Raw genomic sequence first — 14531 nt, forward strand, 5'->3', positions numbered from 1 at the left:
AGATCATGCCACTGTACTCCAGCCTGGGCGACAGAGCGAGACTCCATCTCAAAAATAAATAAATAAATAAATAATAATAAAAAAGAAAAGAAAAATCAGCATTTATAAAACAGCCACATTTGAGGGGTGATTACTGCTTTCTTTTGAAAAGGATTCACTATAGCACATTTCCCCTGTACAATACCATTTCATTATTTTTTAAATTTCAAAAGCAGTCCATGCTATTGGAAAACATGCAAATGACACAAAGAAGTGTGTAAGCCAAAGTGAAGGGCCTCCCTTTAGCTCTCCTCTGTTTCCGCTCTCTGGAGGCAAGCTCTGAAAATAATTTGGGAGCATCCTTCTGGAGGCCCTTTTCTATGCACCATTCACTGATATAGTTATATGTTTTATTTACATTCAATTCTACTTAAAAATGATAATCACAAGCTGGGCGTGGTGGCTCACGCCTGTAATCCCAGCACTTTGGGAAGCCGAGGTGGGCAGATCACCTGAGATCAGGAGTTCAAGACCAGCCTGACCAACATGGAGAAACCCCATCTTTACTAAAAATACAAAATTAGCCGGGCGTGGTGGCACATCCCTGTAATCCCAGCTTCTTGGGAGGCTGAGGCAGGAGAATTGCTTGAACCTGGGAGGCGGAGGTTGCGGTGAGCCGAGATCACGCCATTGCACTCCAGCCTGGGCAATAGGAGCAAAACTCCATCTCAAAAAAAGAAAAGGAAAGAAAAAAAATGATGACCAGAATGTGCATCTTGTTTTATGACAGGGTATCTTTTTCTTTTTTTGACATGGTGTCTTTTTCCCTCCTATTGCATTATTTTCATAGTAAACTTTAAAATCTTATTTACATTGTTTTTAACTAAATTTTTATTTTAAAAGAACTGTAGATTCACATGCAGTTGTAAGAAATAATACAGATCCTGTGTACACTTTCTTACAATGACAACACCTTGCAAAACTGTAATATTACAACCAGAATGTTGATATTTATAAACAATCCACTGATCTTTTTCATTTTCCCAGTTTTACTTGTACTCGTGTGCGCATGCGTGTGTGTGTGTTTAGTTTGTTTTTGTTTTTGAGACAGGGTCTCGCTCTGTCGCCCAGGTTAGTGGGCAGTAGCAGTGGCAGAATCATGGCTCACTGCAGCCTCCAACTCCCGGGCTCAAGTGATCTTCTCACCTCAGCTTCTCACCTAGCTGGGACCACAAGTGTGAGCCACCATGCCTGGCTCATTTTTTTTGTAGAGACTGAGTCATCCTAAGTTGCCCTGCTGGTCTCCAACTCGTCGGCTGAAGTGATCTTCCTGCCTGGGGTTTCCAAAGTGTTGGGATTACACGTGTGAGTCAGAGCGCCCAGCCAAGTTCTAACAATTTTATCATGTTTAGTTTGTGTTCCTACCACCACAGGCAAGATACAAAATGGTTCCTCATCATTCTCCCATTGCATTTTAAATAACATAGTTTACTGTGTTCAATACCATGTATTTCTCCAGGTGAGGAATACATGTGACAGGCTCCAAAAGGCCTCTTTTAATCACCACAGTAGTGCTGCCCAAGAAAACTCAAGGGCCACGGATGAAAGTTGCCTATGAAATTAGACATTTCTCAGGAGCCAAAGGTAAAATAGGCCAATTTAAATAATATATTTCAGAAAACCCAATATATCCAAATATCCTCATTTCAACATGTAATCAATATAAAAAGTATGAATGATATGCTACTTTTCTCATACGAAGTCTTTGCAATCCAGTGAGCCCAGTCCTCTGGCAGCTGTTAGCACAGACTGAGTGACTCCTATGTGTCTGATTCTGATCCAGGCACTGAGACACAGACCAGCTCTTGCCCTTTGAGAACACAGGCCAATGGAGGGGACAAACACAGTTCCAGAACATGAGACAGGCCATGGTAGAAGGAAGCACCGGGGGCCTGGGAACACCTGGCTAGTAGGGAAGGCTCTGTGGGGGCTTGGCCTCAAAGCCCAGGGACAGCAGGGGGACCAGTCAGAGGCAGTCCCAGTGTCTGGGTAGGAGCGATGGTGTTCCCTGCGATGGGAACCAAGAGGAGAGGCACTTTGGAGGGAAGGCCCAGTGTGGTTTGGGGATATCCAATAAAAGATGGCCCTTCCTCAAAGTTAATGGATGCTGGGCTCTGGGGTGCAGGGGAGGGTTCTGGGCTGGCTGTTGAGGTTTCCCTGGAGGTTGATGTCACTGGGGGAGTGGAGATTACTCAGGCCAGAAAGTGTGTGGGAAGCATGGGGATACAGAGTACGCCACATGGAGAGCCCACATCAGGGAGATTCCCAAGGGAGAAAGACAAGCCAGGGACCACCTGAGGCGGCCAGGCAGGAGGAATGCAGGGACCTTGGAGCCAGGCCCCCAACCGAGCGGACTCACCCAGCAGAACCTTCTGTTCTGAGGTTACAATGGGTGATGGCTCGGTGGGGCTGCAATGAGTGGTGGCAGGCGCGGAGGCCAGGGGAGGAGGGACATGCTGTGGGCTCCAGGTTCAGGTCTGAATTCAGGACTGAATTGGAAGCACCCTGTCTGTGTTGAAGTTCAAGATCTACCACTTCTGTTCCCAAACCTCCCAGTTCTTCCTCACCTTTATGCAATTTCATTTTTGATAATTTCAGCTTCCTAAATGTACACATCTGATTTCACTTTCACTCACGTCTCACCCCCACTCCTCCACCGCCCCCTTCTCACTATTACAGACCCAGGAGACGCAGGAAGTGCAAGGAAGGTCTGGAGCCCCAAAAGCCAGGAGCCCAAGGAGTCAAGTGCCCCAACAGCCAGGAACCCCGACAGCCAGGAGCCCCGACAGCCAGTCACCCCGACACCAAGTCACCCCGACACCCAGTCGCCCCGACAGCCAGTCGCCCCGACAGCCAGGAACCCTGACACCCAGTCACCCCGACAGCCAGTCACCCCGACACCCAGTCACCCTGACAGCCAGGAACCCTGACACCAAGTCACCCCGACAGCCAGTCACCCTGACACCCAGTCACCCCGACAGCCAGTCACCCCGACACCCAGTCACCCCGACACCCAGTCACCCTGACAGCCAGGAACCCCGACAGCCAGGAACCCTGACAGCCAGTCACCCCGACAGCCAGTCACCCCGACACCCAGTCACCCCGACAGCCAGGAACCCTGACACCAAGTCACCCCGACACCCAGTCGCCCCGACAGCCAGTCGCCCCGACAGCCAGGAACCCTGACACCCAGTCACCCCGACAGCCAGTCACCCCGACACCCAGTCACCCCGACAGCCAGGAACCCTGACACCCAGTCACCCCGACAGCCAGTCACCCCGACACCCAGTCACCCCGACAGCCAGTCACCCTGACAGCCAGGAACCCTGACACCCAGTCACCCCGACACCCAGTCACCCCGACAGCCAGGAACCCCGACACTCAGTCAACCCGATACCCAGTCACCCCGACACCCAGTCGCCCCGACAGCCAGTCGCCCCGACAGCCAGGAACCCCGACACCCAGTCACCCCGACAGCCAGTCACCCCGACACCCAGTCACCCTGACAGCCAGGAACCCTGACACCAAGTCACCCCGACAGCCAGTCACCCTGACACCCAGTCACCCCGACAGCCAGTCACCCCGACACCCAGTCACCCCGACACCCAGTCACCCTGACAGCCAGGAACCCCGACAGCCAGGAACCCTGACACCCAGTCACCCCGACAGCCAGTCACCCCGACACCCAGTCACCCCGACAGCCAGGAACCCTGACACCAAGTCACCCCGACACCCAGTCGCCCCGACAGCCAGTCGCCCCGACAGCCAGGAACCCTGACACCCAGTCACCCCGACAGCCAGTCACCCCGACACCCAGTCACCCCGACAGCCAGGAACCCTGACACCCAGTCACCCCGACAGCCAGTCACCCCGACACCCAGTCACCCCGACAGCCAGTCACCCCGACAGCCAGGAACCCTGACACCCAGTCACCCCGACAGCCAGGAACCCTGACACCCAGTCACCCCGACACCCAGGAGCCCTGACAGCCAGTCACCCCGACAGCCAGGAACCCTGACACCCAGTCACCCCGACAGCCAGTCACCCCGACACCCAGGAGCCCCGACAGCCAGGAACCCTGACACCCAGTCACCCCGACAGCCAGGAGCCCTGACACCCAGTCACCCCGACAGCCAGGAGCCCTGGCACCCAGGAGCCCCGACACCCAGGAGCCCCGACACCCAGTCACCCCGACAGCCAGGAACCCTGACACCCAGGAACCCCGACACCCAGGAGCCCCGACACCCAGTCACCCCGACAGCCAGGAACCCTGACACCCAGTCACCCCGACAGCCAGTCACCCTGACAGCCAGGAACCCTGACACCCAGTCACCCCGACACCCAGTCACCCCGACAGCCAGGAACCCTGACACCCAGTCACCCCGACAGCCAGTCACCCCGACACCCAGGAGCCCCGACAGCCAGGAACCCTGACACCCAGTCACCTCGACAGCCAGGAGCCCTGACACCCAGTCACCCCGACACCCAGGAACCCTGACACCCAGTCACCCCGACAGCCAGGAACCCTGACACCCAGTCACCCCGACACCCAGGAACCCTGACACCCAGTCACCCCGACACCCAGGAGCCCCGACACCCAGGAGCCCCGACAGCCAGGAACCCTGACACCCAGGAGCCCCGACAGCCAGGAACCCTGACACCCAGTCACCCCGACAGCCAGGAACCCTGACACCCAGGAACCCCGACAGCCAGGAGCCCCGACACCCAGTCACCCCGACAGCCAGGAACCCCGACACCCAGGAGCCCCGACAGCCAGGAACCCTGACACCCAGTCACCCCGACACCCAGGAGCCCCGACACCCAGTCACCCCGACAGCCAGGAACCCTGACACCCAGGAGCCCCGACAGCCAGGAACCCCGACACCCAGGAGCCCTGACACCCAGGAACCCCAACAGCCAGAAGCCTCTACCACCAGGAGCCCTGACAGCAAGGAACCGTGACACCCAGGAGCCCCTACTATAGCCAGAAACCCTAACACCAAGCAACAGCAAGCAACCCCGATACCCAGGAGCCCCTACTAGAGCCAGGAAGCCAGGAACTCTAACACCCAGGAGCCTCTACAGCCAGGAACCCCGACATCCAGGGGTCCTGACAGCCAGGAGCCATTACAGCCAGGAACCCCGACATCCAGGGGCCTCGACGGCCAGAAGCCACTATAGCCAGAAGCCCTTAGAGGGCCAGGAGCGCCTACAGCCAGGAGCCACTACAGCCAGGGAGCCCCGACAGCCAGGAACCATGACAGCCATGAACTCCGGAAGCCAGGAGGCCCGCAGCGGAGTGCCCAGACCTGGCAGGGTCAGAGCCCCTCAGCGGGATCCAGAGCCACCCAGCGGGATCCAGAGCCACCCAGTGGGATTCAGCGCCCGCGGCCGAGGCCCTTTCTGGGATTTCTCAGGCTCTGCAGCGTCAGCGCAGGCAGGGGCGGGGCTTTCCCTCGCGCAGCCGCTAAGCTCTCCGCGGCCCCGCCTACATCCGGCCGCCGGCACTCGATTGCTTCTGTCTGGCGGCGGCAGCATGGCGGCGGGGGCGGCTGAGGCAGCTGTAGCGGCGCTGGAGGAGGTCGGCTCAGCCGGGCAGTTTGAGGAGCTGCTGCGCCTCAAAGCCAAGTAAGCGAGGCGGCGAGCGGCAGGAGTGAGGAGCCAGCGGGAGAGGTCGCGAGACCGGGCCGGTGTGGGGCGGCGGGTGGCCCAGCCCGGCTCCTTGGCGCCCGGCTCGCTTCGGCCTCGGGGGACCGGGCCCGGCGCCACCCGTGGATTCCCCGAAGCCTCCGGTGCTGACTGGCCGGAACCGCGGGCTCCCCGCCCCGGAACAGTGAGCAGGGCTCGAGGCTCTTCTCGCAGCCCCGGCCCCGGCCCTCGCTCCGACCCCGACGGCTGTCTAAGCCCGGGGGACGCGACCTTCCCGTCCTCTGGCCCGGGCGGCCCCGCAGCGGGATGGAGGCGGTGACTCAGCCTTGCCGCAGCGGCGGGGCGGGGGACGGGGCGGTGCCGAGACCCCGGCCCACCGCGCCGCGGAGCGGGGACCCAGGGCTGCGGGCTCCACCTTTCCTGTGCCCGCCGGGAGGGAGCTGCAGACCGGTCGTCGGCCCATTCCTCTTCAGCCTCCCTTCAGGAACGCCCCTGTCGCAGGAAGAGCGGCTGGGGAAGGCCCCGCTGCATTAGCTAGGCCTGGCTGCCTTTTGAAGTCAGCCTTTAAAGTTTGTTGGTCAGCAGGTAGCCTCAGTCTTCAGACTGAACCTGTTGCCGGAGACAGATTTCCTGTTCCGTGAACTAGTGTAGTGAGAGAGAGTCTGTTCAGATTTGGCGCCGGTGTCCAGTCTTCCATCCCTGGGAAGACAAAAGGAGATCCATAGGAATGCATAGAAAACGTTTTCTGGGGGGACTAGAAGCTCTGAAGTGCAAGCATGCTTACGAGTAAATGCTTACTGGCGTGCGTGTTTGCGGGGAAAGGTCTGCACGTGGACTCTCCGTGGTAATACCACCTCACATTGTAGACTACTCCAAGGGCTGAGTTGTTCTCTTAGTTGTATTAATAGCGGTTGTTATGGGAGCTCTTATGTCGGATTGCCTGGGATCCAGTTCCCCCGCAGCCACTCACTAGCCATGTAAACCCTGGGCACATTTCATACCCAAGCCTCAGTTTCCCAACGATGAAATAGATCAGCACCTATTAGTACCTCAGGGTTGTTGTGAGCGTTAAATGAGATGATGTATGTAAAATACAATTAATACAATGCCTAGTATGCAGGAAACACTCAGTAGATGTTGGCCCTTAGGTAGGAAGCATAGTGGTTCATGGAATTCACAGGCAAAATATACTTTGTTTTGTTTTATTTTTGAGACAGGGTCTGGCTCAGTCACCTAGGCTGCAGTGCAGGGGAGTGATCACGGCTCCCTGAAGCCTCCGCCTCCCAGGCTCAAGTGATCCACCCACCTCATCCTCCCATCTTAGCCTCTCGAGTAGCTGGGACCACAGGTGCTCACCACCATGCCCGGCTAATTTTTATATTTTTTTGTAGAGACGAGGGCTCTCCGCGTTGCCCAGCCTTGTCTCGACCTTCTGGACTCAAGCGATCTATCCTCCTCAGCCTACCACAGGATTGGGATTACAGGTGTGAGCTACCACATCTGGCCAAAAATGCTTATTGATCCAAATTTTGTTTTGTTTTGTTTTCGAAACAGGCTGTTGCTCTGTTGCCCAGGCTGAGTGCAGTGGCGTGATCTCGGCTCACTGCAGCCTCTACCTCCTGGGTTCAAGCAATCCTCCCACCACAGCCTCCTGAGTAGCTGGGACTACACGTGCATTCCACCACGCTGGACTAATTTGTGTATTTTTCGTAGAGACAGGGTTTCTTCATGTTGCCCAGGCTGGTCTCTGGAACTCCTGAGCTCAAGTGATTCACCTGCCTCGGCCTTATAAAGTATTGGGATTACAGGCTTGAGCCCCCGTGACCAGCACTGTTGATCTAAATTGAGTGAAATTTTGCTGACTGAATTTGAATTAGAGGCAAGTAGTACTCTGATTTTGCAATGGAGAGTGCAGGTGAGATGGGGTGTTGCCTTTGGAAATGGGGAGGGGTGAGAGTTACTGACTAATGGTTAGAAATGCTTTATGGGGGTGATGAAATAACACAGCTCTTTAGGCATTTCAGGTTTACCTGGGAAATTGTTAAGGAAAAAAAGCAGGGGTTGTCGGGGGGACATGTGACATTTACTCACTGATGGAAGCTGGGCTCTGACTCATCCAGTACAGATCAGCACAATCACGGGAGTCACCAGAAGTGACCTGAAATGAGCAGGTGGTCTTGTGTGGACCTGCCCTAAGTAAACGTTTTGAATTTACCATCACCTGAAAAGACTGTTTTGTCTATGTGTTTTATATGTTTGTTTTAAATGCTTCATGTTTTAGAAAGTCCTTAAACTATCAAAATGGATAAAAGTTTTTTTTTTTTTTTGAGACAGTCTCTCTCTGTTGCCCAGGCTGGAGTGGAGTGCAGTGGCACAATCTTGTCTCACTGCAACCTCCGCCTCATGGGTTCAAATGATTCTCATGCCTCAGCCTTCCAAGTAGCTGGGATTACAGGTACCCACCACCACTCCTGGCTAATTTTTGCATTTTTAGTAGAGATGAGTTTCACTATGTTGGCCAGGCTGGTCTCGAACTCCTGACCTCATGTGATCTGCCCGCTTTGGCCTCCCAGCGTGCTGGGATTGCAGGCATGAGCCACCGCGCCCGGCCAAAATGGATAAAAGTTTAAATGTGAATACCATTTGGATGTATCCTTGCCACCGGTCTGTACTTGAAATGAGCCAGGAAACAATGTACACTTTCCTTAGTGACTATTTTAAACGGACACAGGAGAAACGATGTGTGGCATCTGGGGAAGGAGCAAATTCCTGCAGCTTTTTTGGTGAAGATGGAGACATTTAAGAATATTTTGGTGGCTCACACCAGCAATCCCAGCACTTTGGGAGGATGACTTGAGGCCAGGAGTTTGAGACTAGCTTGGACAACATAGTGAGAACCCATCTCTACAAAAAGTAAAAAAAGTAGCCAGGCATGGTGATGCATACCTGTAGTCCCCAGCTGCTCAGGAGGCTGAGGTGGGAGGATTGTTTGAGTCCAGGAGTTCCAGGCTGCGGTAAGCTGTGATCCTGCCACTATACTCCAGCCTGGGTGACAGAGTGAGACCCTGTCTCAAAAAACAAACAAAAAGTGCCTGAATTTTAGTACTTGTGTTGATGTAATAATTTTAAATCTACTTTCCAAATCATTGCTTCTCCAATTTTAAAATTTGACATGAATTAAAATTTTTTTCTTTTAAGTAATTGAATCAGATATTTACATAAGTTGCTGAAATCTCAACTGGTCTGTACAATGGAGTTATTAATACTCATTTGCAGAGTAAGCAGGTTTAGTATATGATATGTTTAATAAGCAGTAGCTGGTATTATCTGCAGATGAATATAGTAGCAGAATACTGTAATAATTGAAAAACAACTATTTGCTGATGAAGAGCTGACGTTTATTACATTGTCTAAAATTACATTAGTCAGGATTTGAATGTGATTTTTGTCTGATGTTTTTCTCCAACAGTGCACCAGGCATACGGGGCTATCCATTAAGATGGAAAGAATACTGTAACATATAATCCAAAAGGGGGTAACGTTTATATTTGTTTCAGATATAGTATGTCCTTATAATACTGGACATTATGTGCTTAATTGAGAAATGGAAGTTAAGCATTGAAGAGGAGAATATTGTGGATAATTTCAACTAACAATATAATGTTTTAATGTTTTCAAATGTTTTGTATTTTTGTTTCATCTTCTCAACATCCCAGAGTATTGGTTATTGCTATTTTACAGATGTGGAAGTTAGATTACTCTTCAAAGCTGTGTTAGTAATAATGAAACTGAAATGAATTCTGTTTCTATACCATACTTTCTTTTTTTCTTTTTTACTTATTTGGGCTCATACTGTTATAAAGTTTGGTAACCTACTTTAATTTTTGAAAAATATAGTTATATTAGTATTACTGTGGCATTGAAAGTTCTCTGAAAATTTGATTTGTAATAGCTTTATAATATTTTCTTATGACCATTTAAAAACTATTATTGAGCATCAGATTTTTCTGATTTGCAATGTAAAATAGTGGGAAAATATTCACATACAGAAAATCTTTTTCTCTTAGTTACTCGTTAGGATTGATACTCATGTGTAAGAAATTTCTGAAAGGTCCCAATTTAATTTTTACCATTAGGACATGAAAGTACTTCTCGTCGTCCTTTTTATCGTTGAATATTATGATTTAAACAGTCCTTTTGTTGGCTGGGCACGGTGGCTCATGCCTGTACTCCCAGCACTTTGAGAGGTGAATGCAGGTGGATTGATTGCTTGAGCCCAGGAGTTTGAGGCCAGCCTGGGCATTGGCGAAACCCCAACTTTACAAAGAACAAAATATGGCTGTAGTCTGGGAGGTGGAGGTGGGAGGATCACCTGGAGTCCAGGAAGTCGAGGCTACACTTGCCTTGCACTCCAGGCATTAAAGTAAGACTCTGTCTCAAAAAAAGAGAAAAAAAATTTTTTTTTTGGTCAATTTGGTGAAAAATAGTATCCCAGCTTTATAAAGAAATTGAAGTATTACAGTAACAAGTATACAGTAACAAAATGCACAGATCTTAATCGTCAGATGTGATGAATTTTCACAGTTGTATATATACCAATAACCACCATTCACAGGAACATGTAGAACCCAGGAAGTTTTCTATCCCCTTTACCCGAACGACTGATTTCTTACTGTCACCGTAGATGAGTTTTCCCTGCTTCTTGGACTTTGTATGAGTGGAATCATACAGTTCTTTGTCTCTGGCATCTTTTGCCCACATATTTTTGAGCTTCATCCATGTCATTGCCTGTGTTTGTAGTTGGTTCCTTTTTACTGCTAGGTTACATTCCGTTGTATGAATGTCTGTCACTTTCCCCCATTGGCGGGCATCTGGCTAATTTCCAGTTTTGAGTTACTATGTATAGGGCTGCCATGAGCATTCTTGCATGAGGCCTCTGAACCTCTGTTTTGTTCTCACCATCCTTAGGCAATGGAACCTCCCTGGATCCTCTTCATTGCTGGAGGCTATGGTGGGCAGAGGCTCCTGAGGGAGGGTTTTGAGGGGTCAGGCCTGTGTTCTAGTTTTAGGGCCAGAATTCAGTTCCAGGGCCCCAGACAACTGCAAGGAAGACTGAAAAATGTAATCTAGCTGAATGCACAGGAGGAAAATGAAGCAGTGCTTGATTGAAACAGCACAGTCTTTGCCTTGGACCTGAGGCCCCACCTACTCAACCATTGAAGTTGCTGAGTTGTGCTGGATGCAAATTAACAGCCAGTGATTGGGGGCTCCTAGAATGTGTCCTTCCCTGCCTTAGGTGGGTCTTTATTTGGAGCTTCCTGCTTTCTTTTTGTGTGCCTGTGGACACTCTCCCTTCATCAGTTTTACCAGTGGTCTCTGCTCTCTGTTTTCCTGTGTTTCGACAAATGACCTTGCTTCCCACCTGAGAGAAAACAGGACTTCAGGTAGTATCTCCCCGAACCCTCCTTCCACTCCCACCTATCCCAACACTTACCATTTATTTGTAGCCTTACCCATTCTTAATTCCTTGGCTCCTGACTCAGAGGAGACTGCCTCCTTCTTCTGCAAGGTGAGCTCTTCTCTGCTCTGGATTTCCCCTCTCCTGCCTCTTCTGAGTCCTTGCATCCTCAGCTATCTTGTGTCTACAGCCTTTCCCTCTCCATTTGTACTATCCCCTGGTAAAGTAAACATATGAAGATTTTCTTGTATTAAAAAAACCCAGCCCTTGATTTTGTCTTTCCCTCTGCCTGTACACATCTCTTAGAGTATATCTCTCCTTCCTCATCTTCACTTCAGTCCTCTGTGGATTGCAGTCTGACCTGTGCTTCTGCTATTCTGTTGAAGTTACTCTCTCTGTTAGTTGCCCTTTCCCACTGCATTGGATGATTGCCACTCCCTCTTGACACTCTTCTCTTGACTTCTTTGAGACCCTTTAGTCTTCCAGTACTGCCTAGGATCACTTCTCTGCTTCACTACATGAGTTCCTTCTCCCCCATCTGTCCTAACTGAATGTTGCTAAGCCCCCTGAGGCGCTGACCTCGAGTCTCTTCTGTGTCCCTCTGTATCCCTTTGCAGTTTGGTGCTGGCACTGTTCCTTTCTTGATTCCCAAATCTGTATATCAAGTGCAGACTTCTTCCCTGAGGTCTAGACATCATACTACCAGCCCATTAAACTTCCTTTCCTCAGGTTGGCAGCTTCTGCACTATGATTTGAGGCATAGTTTCGCCACTAGCTGTCAGTCTCTAAGCCAGAACTTGGAGCCAGCTATAGACTGCCTCATCTGTCACCAAATCCTGTCCTTTCCACCTTCGAAATCCTCATGCTGCTCTTTGCTTCTGCTTTCCTGACACTTTATTGTAGGCTTATTCTCTTCTCACTGGTGTTATTTGATCGGTTTTTACAGTTTGTTATTCCTTTCTTTACCCATAGGTTAGTTGTTCTTGTTTCTTTTTGCCATGGAACATATTTCTGTTCGTGATTTTTCAGTTTTTTTTGGGAGGTGGTATTATATTTGAACAGAATTCCATAAAACTGAAGGATTTTTCAGTTGGATATGACCATGGATATCTTTGCCAAGATAATTTTGTATGAAAGCTAACTAAAGTAGATACTGAGTTATTAATCTATTCTGTGTGTTCATACTATAAATGTTTAGAAATTTATTATTATTTTTTTAATGGGTCTTACTCTGTTGCCCACACTGGAGTGTAGTGGTACGATCATAGCTCATTGCAGCCTGGACCCCCTGGGCTCAAGTGATCTTTCCACCTTAGCCCCCAAAATGCTGATTGCAGGCATGAGCCACCTTGCCTGGCCTATAAAAATCTTCTTTTTTTTTTTTTTTTTTTTTTTTTTTGAGACAGAGTCTTGCTCTGCTGCCCAGGCTGCAGTGCAGTGGTGTGATCTCAGCTCACGGCAACCTCTTGCCTTCCGGGTTCAAACAGTTCTTCTGCCTCAGCCTTCTGAGTAGCTGGGATTACAGGCATGCATCAACACACCTGGCTAATTTTTTGTGTTTTTAGTAGAGATGGGGTTTCACCATGTTAGCCAGGCTAGTCTTGAACTGCTGACCTCAGGTGATCTGCCTGCCTCGGCCTCCCAAAGTGCTGGGATTACAGGTGTGAGCTACTGTGCCAGGCCTGGAAAAATCTTTTGTAGCATAATAAAAAGTATAAAAGAATGTCTTTGTGAAAAGCAGTTCTGTTCTTTTCCTCGTTTTCCACTGGCATGCCTTCATTTTCAACACTTACTGTTGTTTCTGTGGTCACGGTTATGTCTCTTCATCACTATACCACATTCAAAAAGTAAATAATGATATTACTAGTAATAATGTGTCTACAACCATTTTTCACAAACATTGTGCCATTAATACAGAAATTCAGTTTCCACTTTGCCCAGGGGTCTGAAAATATAGTTGATTTACCTGGCTTTTATTTTTGTTGTTGTTTACTTTAAGTTCTGGGATACATGTGCAGAATGTGCAGGTTTCTTACATAGGTATACATGTTCCATGGTGGTTTGCTGCACCTGTCAACCCATCATCTAGGTTTTAAACCCTGTATACATTAGGTATTTGTCCTAATGCTTTCCCTCCCCTTGGCCCCTACCCCCTGACAGGCCCCGGTGTGTGATATTCCCCTCCCTGTATCCATATGGTCTCATTGTTCACCTCTCACTTATGAGTGTGAACATGCAGCGTTTGTTTTTCTGTTCCTGTGTTAGTTTGCTGAGAATGGTGGCTTCCAGCTTCATCCATGTCCCTGCAAAGGACATGAACTCGTTCTTTTTTATGACTGCATAGTATTCAATAGTATATATGTGCCACATTTTCTTTATCCAGTCTATCGTTGATGGGCATTTGGGTTGGTTCCAAGTCTTTGATATTGTAAATAGTGCTGCAATAAACATGTGTGCATGTGTCTTTATAGTAGAATGATTTATAATCTTTAGGGTATATACCCAGTAATGGGATTGCTGGGTCAGATGGTATTTCTGGTTCTAGATCCTGTCTTCCACAATGGTTGAACTGATTTACACTCCCAACAACAGTGATTTACATGACTTTTAATTGATGTGGATGAATATTCAGATCTACTTCAAATGGGCTTGACTCGAAATGCCATTGACTTGAAAATTTATCTGAAAGTCTCAAGACCTTGCAGAGTGTTTTTACATTCCAGTGTTGTATACAACAAAATTCTAGCAATATGAAAAACTTCAGGCAGTTCTTTTAAAGTTTTTTTTTCTTTTTTTGGTAATTTAATCTATATCAGTATTTATTTCCAAAATTGTTATAATTTTAAATCAATGCATTTAATTGATTTACAGATCCCTCCTTGTGGTCCATTTCTGGGCACCATGGGCTCCACAGTGTGCACAGATGAACGAAGTTATGGCAGAGTTAGCTAAAGAACACCCTCAAGTTTCATTTGTGAAGGTATTTATATTTCAATGTCATGTTTTTTATGAATTTAATTCTGATTTATGGGTTAGATTAGGCGTGGTAGCTCACACCTGTAATCCCAGCACTTTAGGAGGCTGAGGTGGGCATATCATCTGAGTTCAGGAGTTTGAGACCAGCCCAGCCAACATAGTGAAACCCTGTCTCTACTAAAATACAAAAATTAGCTGGGCGTGGTCGGGGGACGGTGCCTATAATCCCAGCTGTGCGGGAGGCTAAGGCAGGAGACCCTTTTGAACCTGGGAGGCAGAGGTTGCAGTGAGCCGAGATTGCGCCACTGCACTCTAGCCTGGGTGACAGAGCGAGACGCTGTCTCAAAAAAATACATAAATAAAAGATTAGATTTTATTAACTAATATAAAGATGGAGTGGTGTGGAATT

General features: G+C 49.2%; 1 protein-coding gene across 1 annotated transcript in view; it reads left to right on the forward strand.

Moving 5' to 3' along the window:
- The first annotated feature begins 5525 nt into the window (after nt 1–5525).
- The window catches only part of GLRX3 (glutaredoxin 3), a 42740-nt gene continuing 33734 nt past the window's right edge, over nt 5526–14531 (forward strand). The window contains exons 1-2 of the mRNA XM_007964444.3: nt 5526–5667; nt 14018–14126. Of these exons, the coding sequence (XP_007962635.2) occupies nt 5576–5667; nt 14018–14126 (201 nt within the window). The 5' untranslated portion in view covers nt 5526–5575. The remainder of the gene's footprint in view (nt 5668–14017; nt 14127–14531) is intronic.

This window comes from Chlorocebus sabaeus, chromosome 9 (genome assembly GCF_047675955.1).
Source record: "Chlorocebus sabaeus isolate Y175 chromosome 9, mChlSab1.0.hap1, whole genome shotgun sequence".
Taxonomy (NCBI): domain Eukaryota; kingdom Metazoa; phylum Chordata; class Mammalia; order Primates; family Cercopithecidae; genus Chlorocebus; species Chlorocebus sabaeus.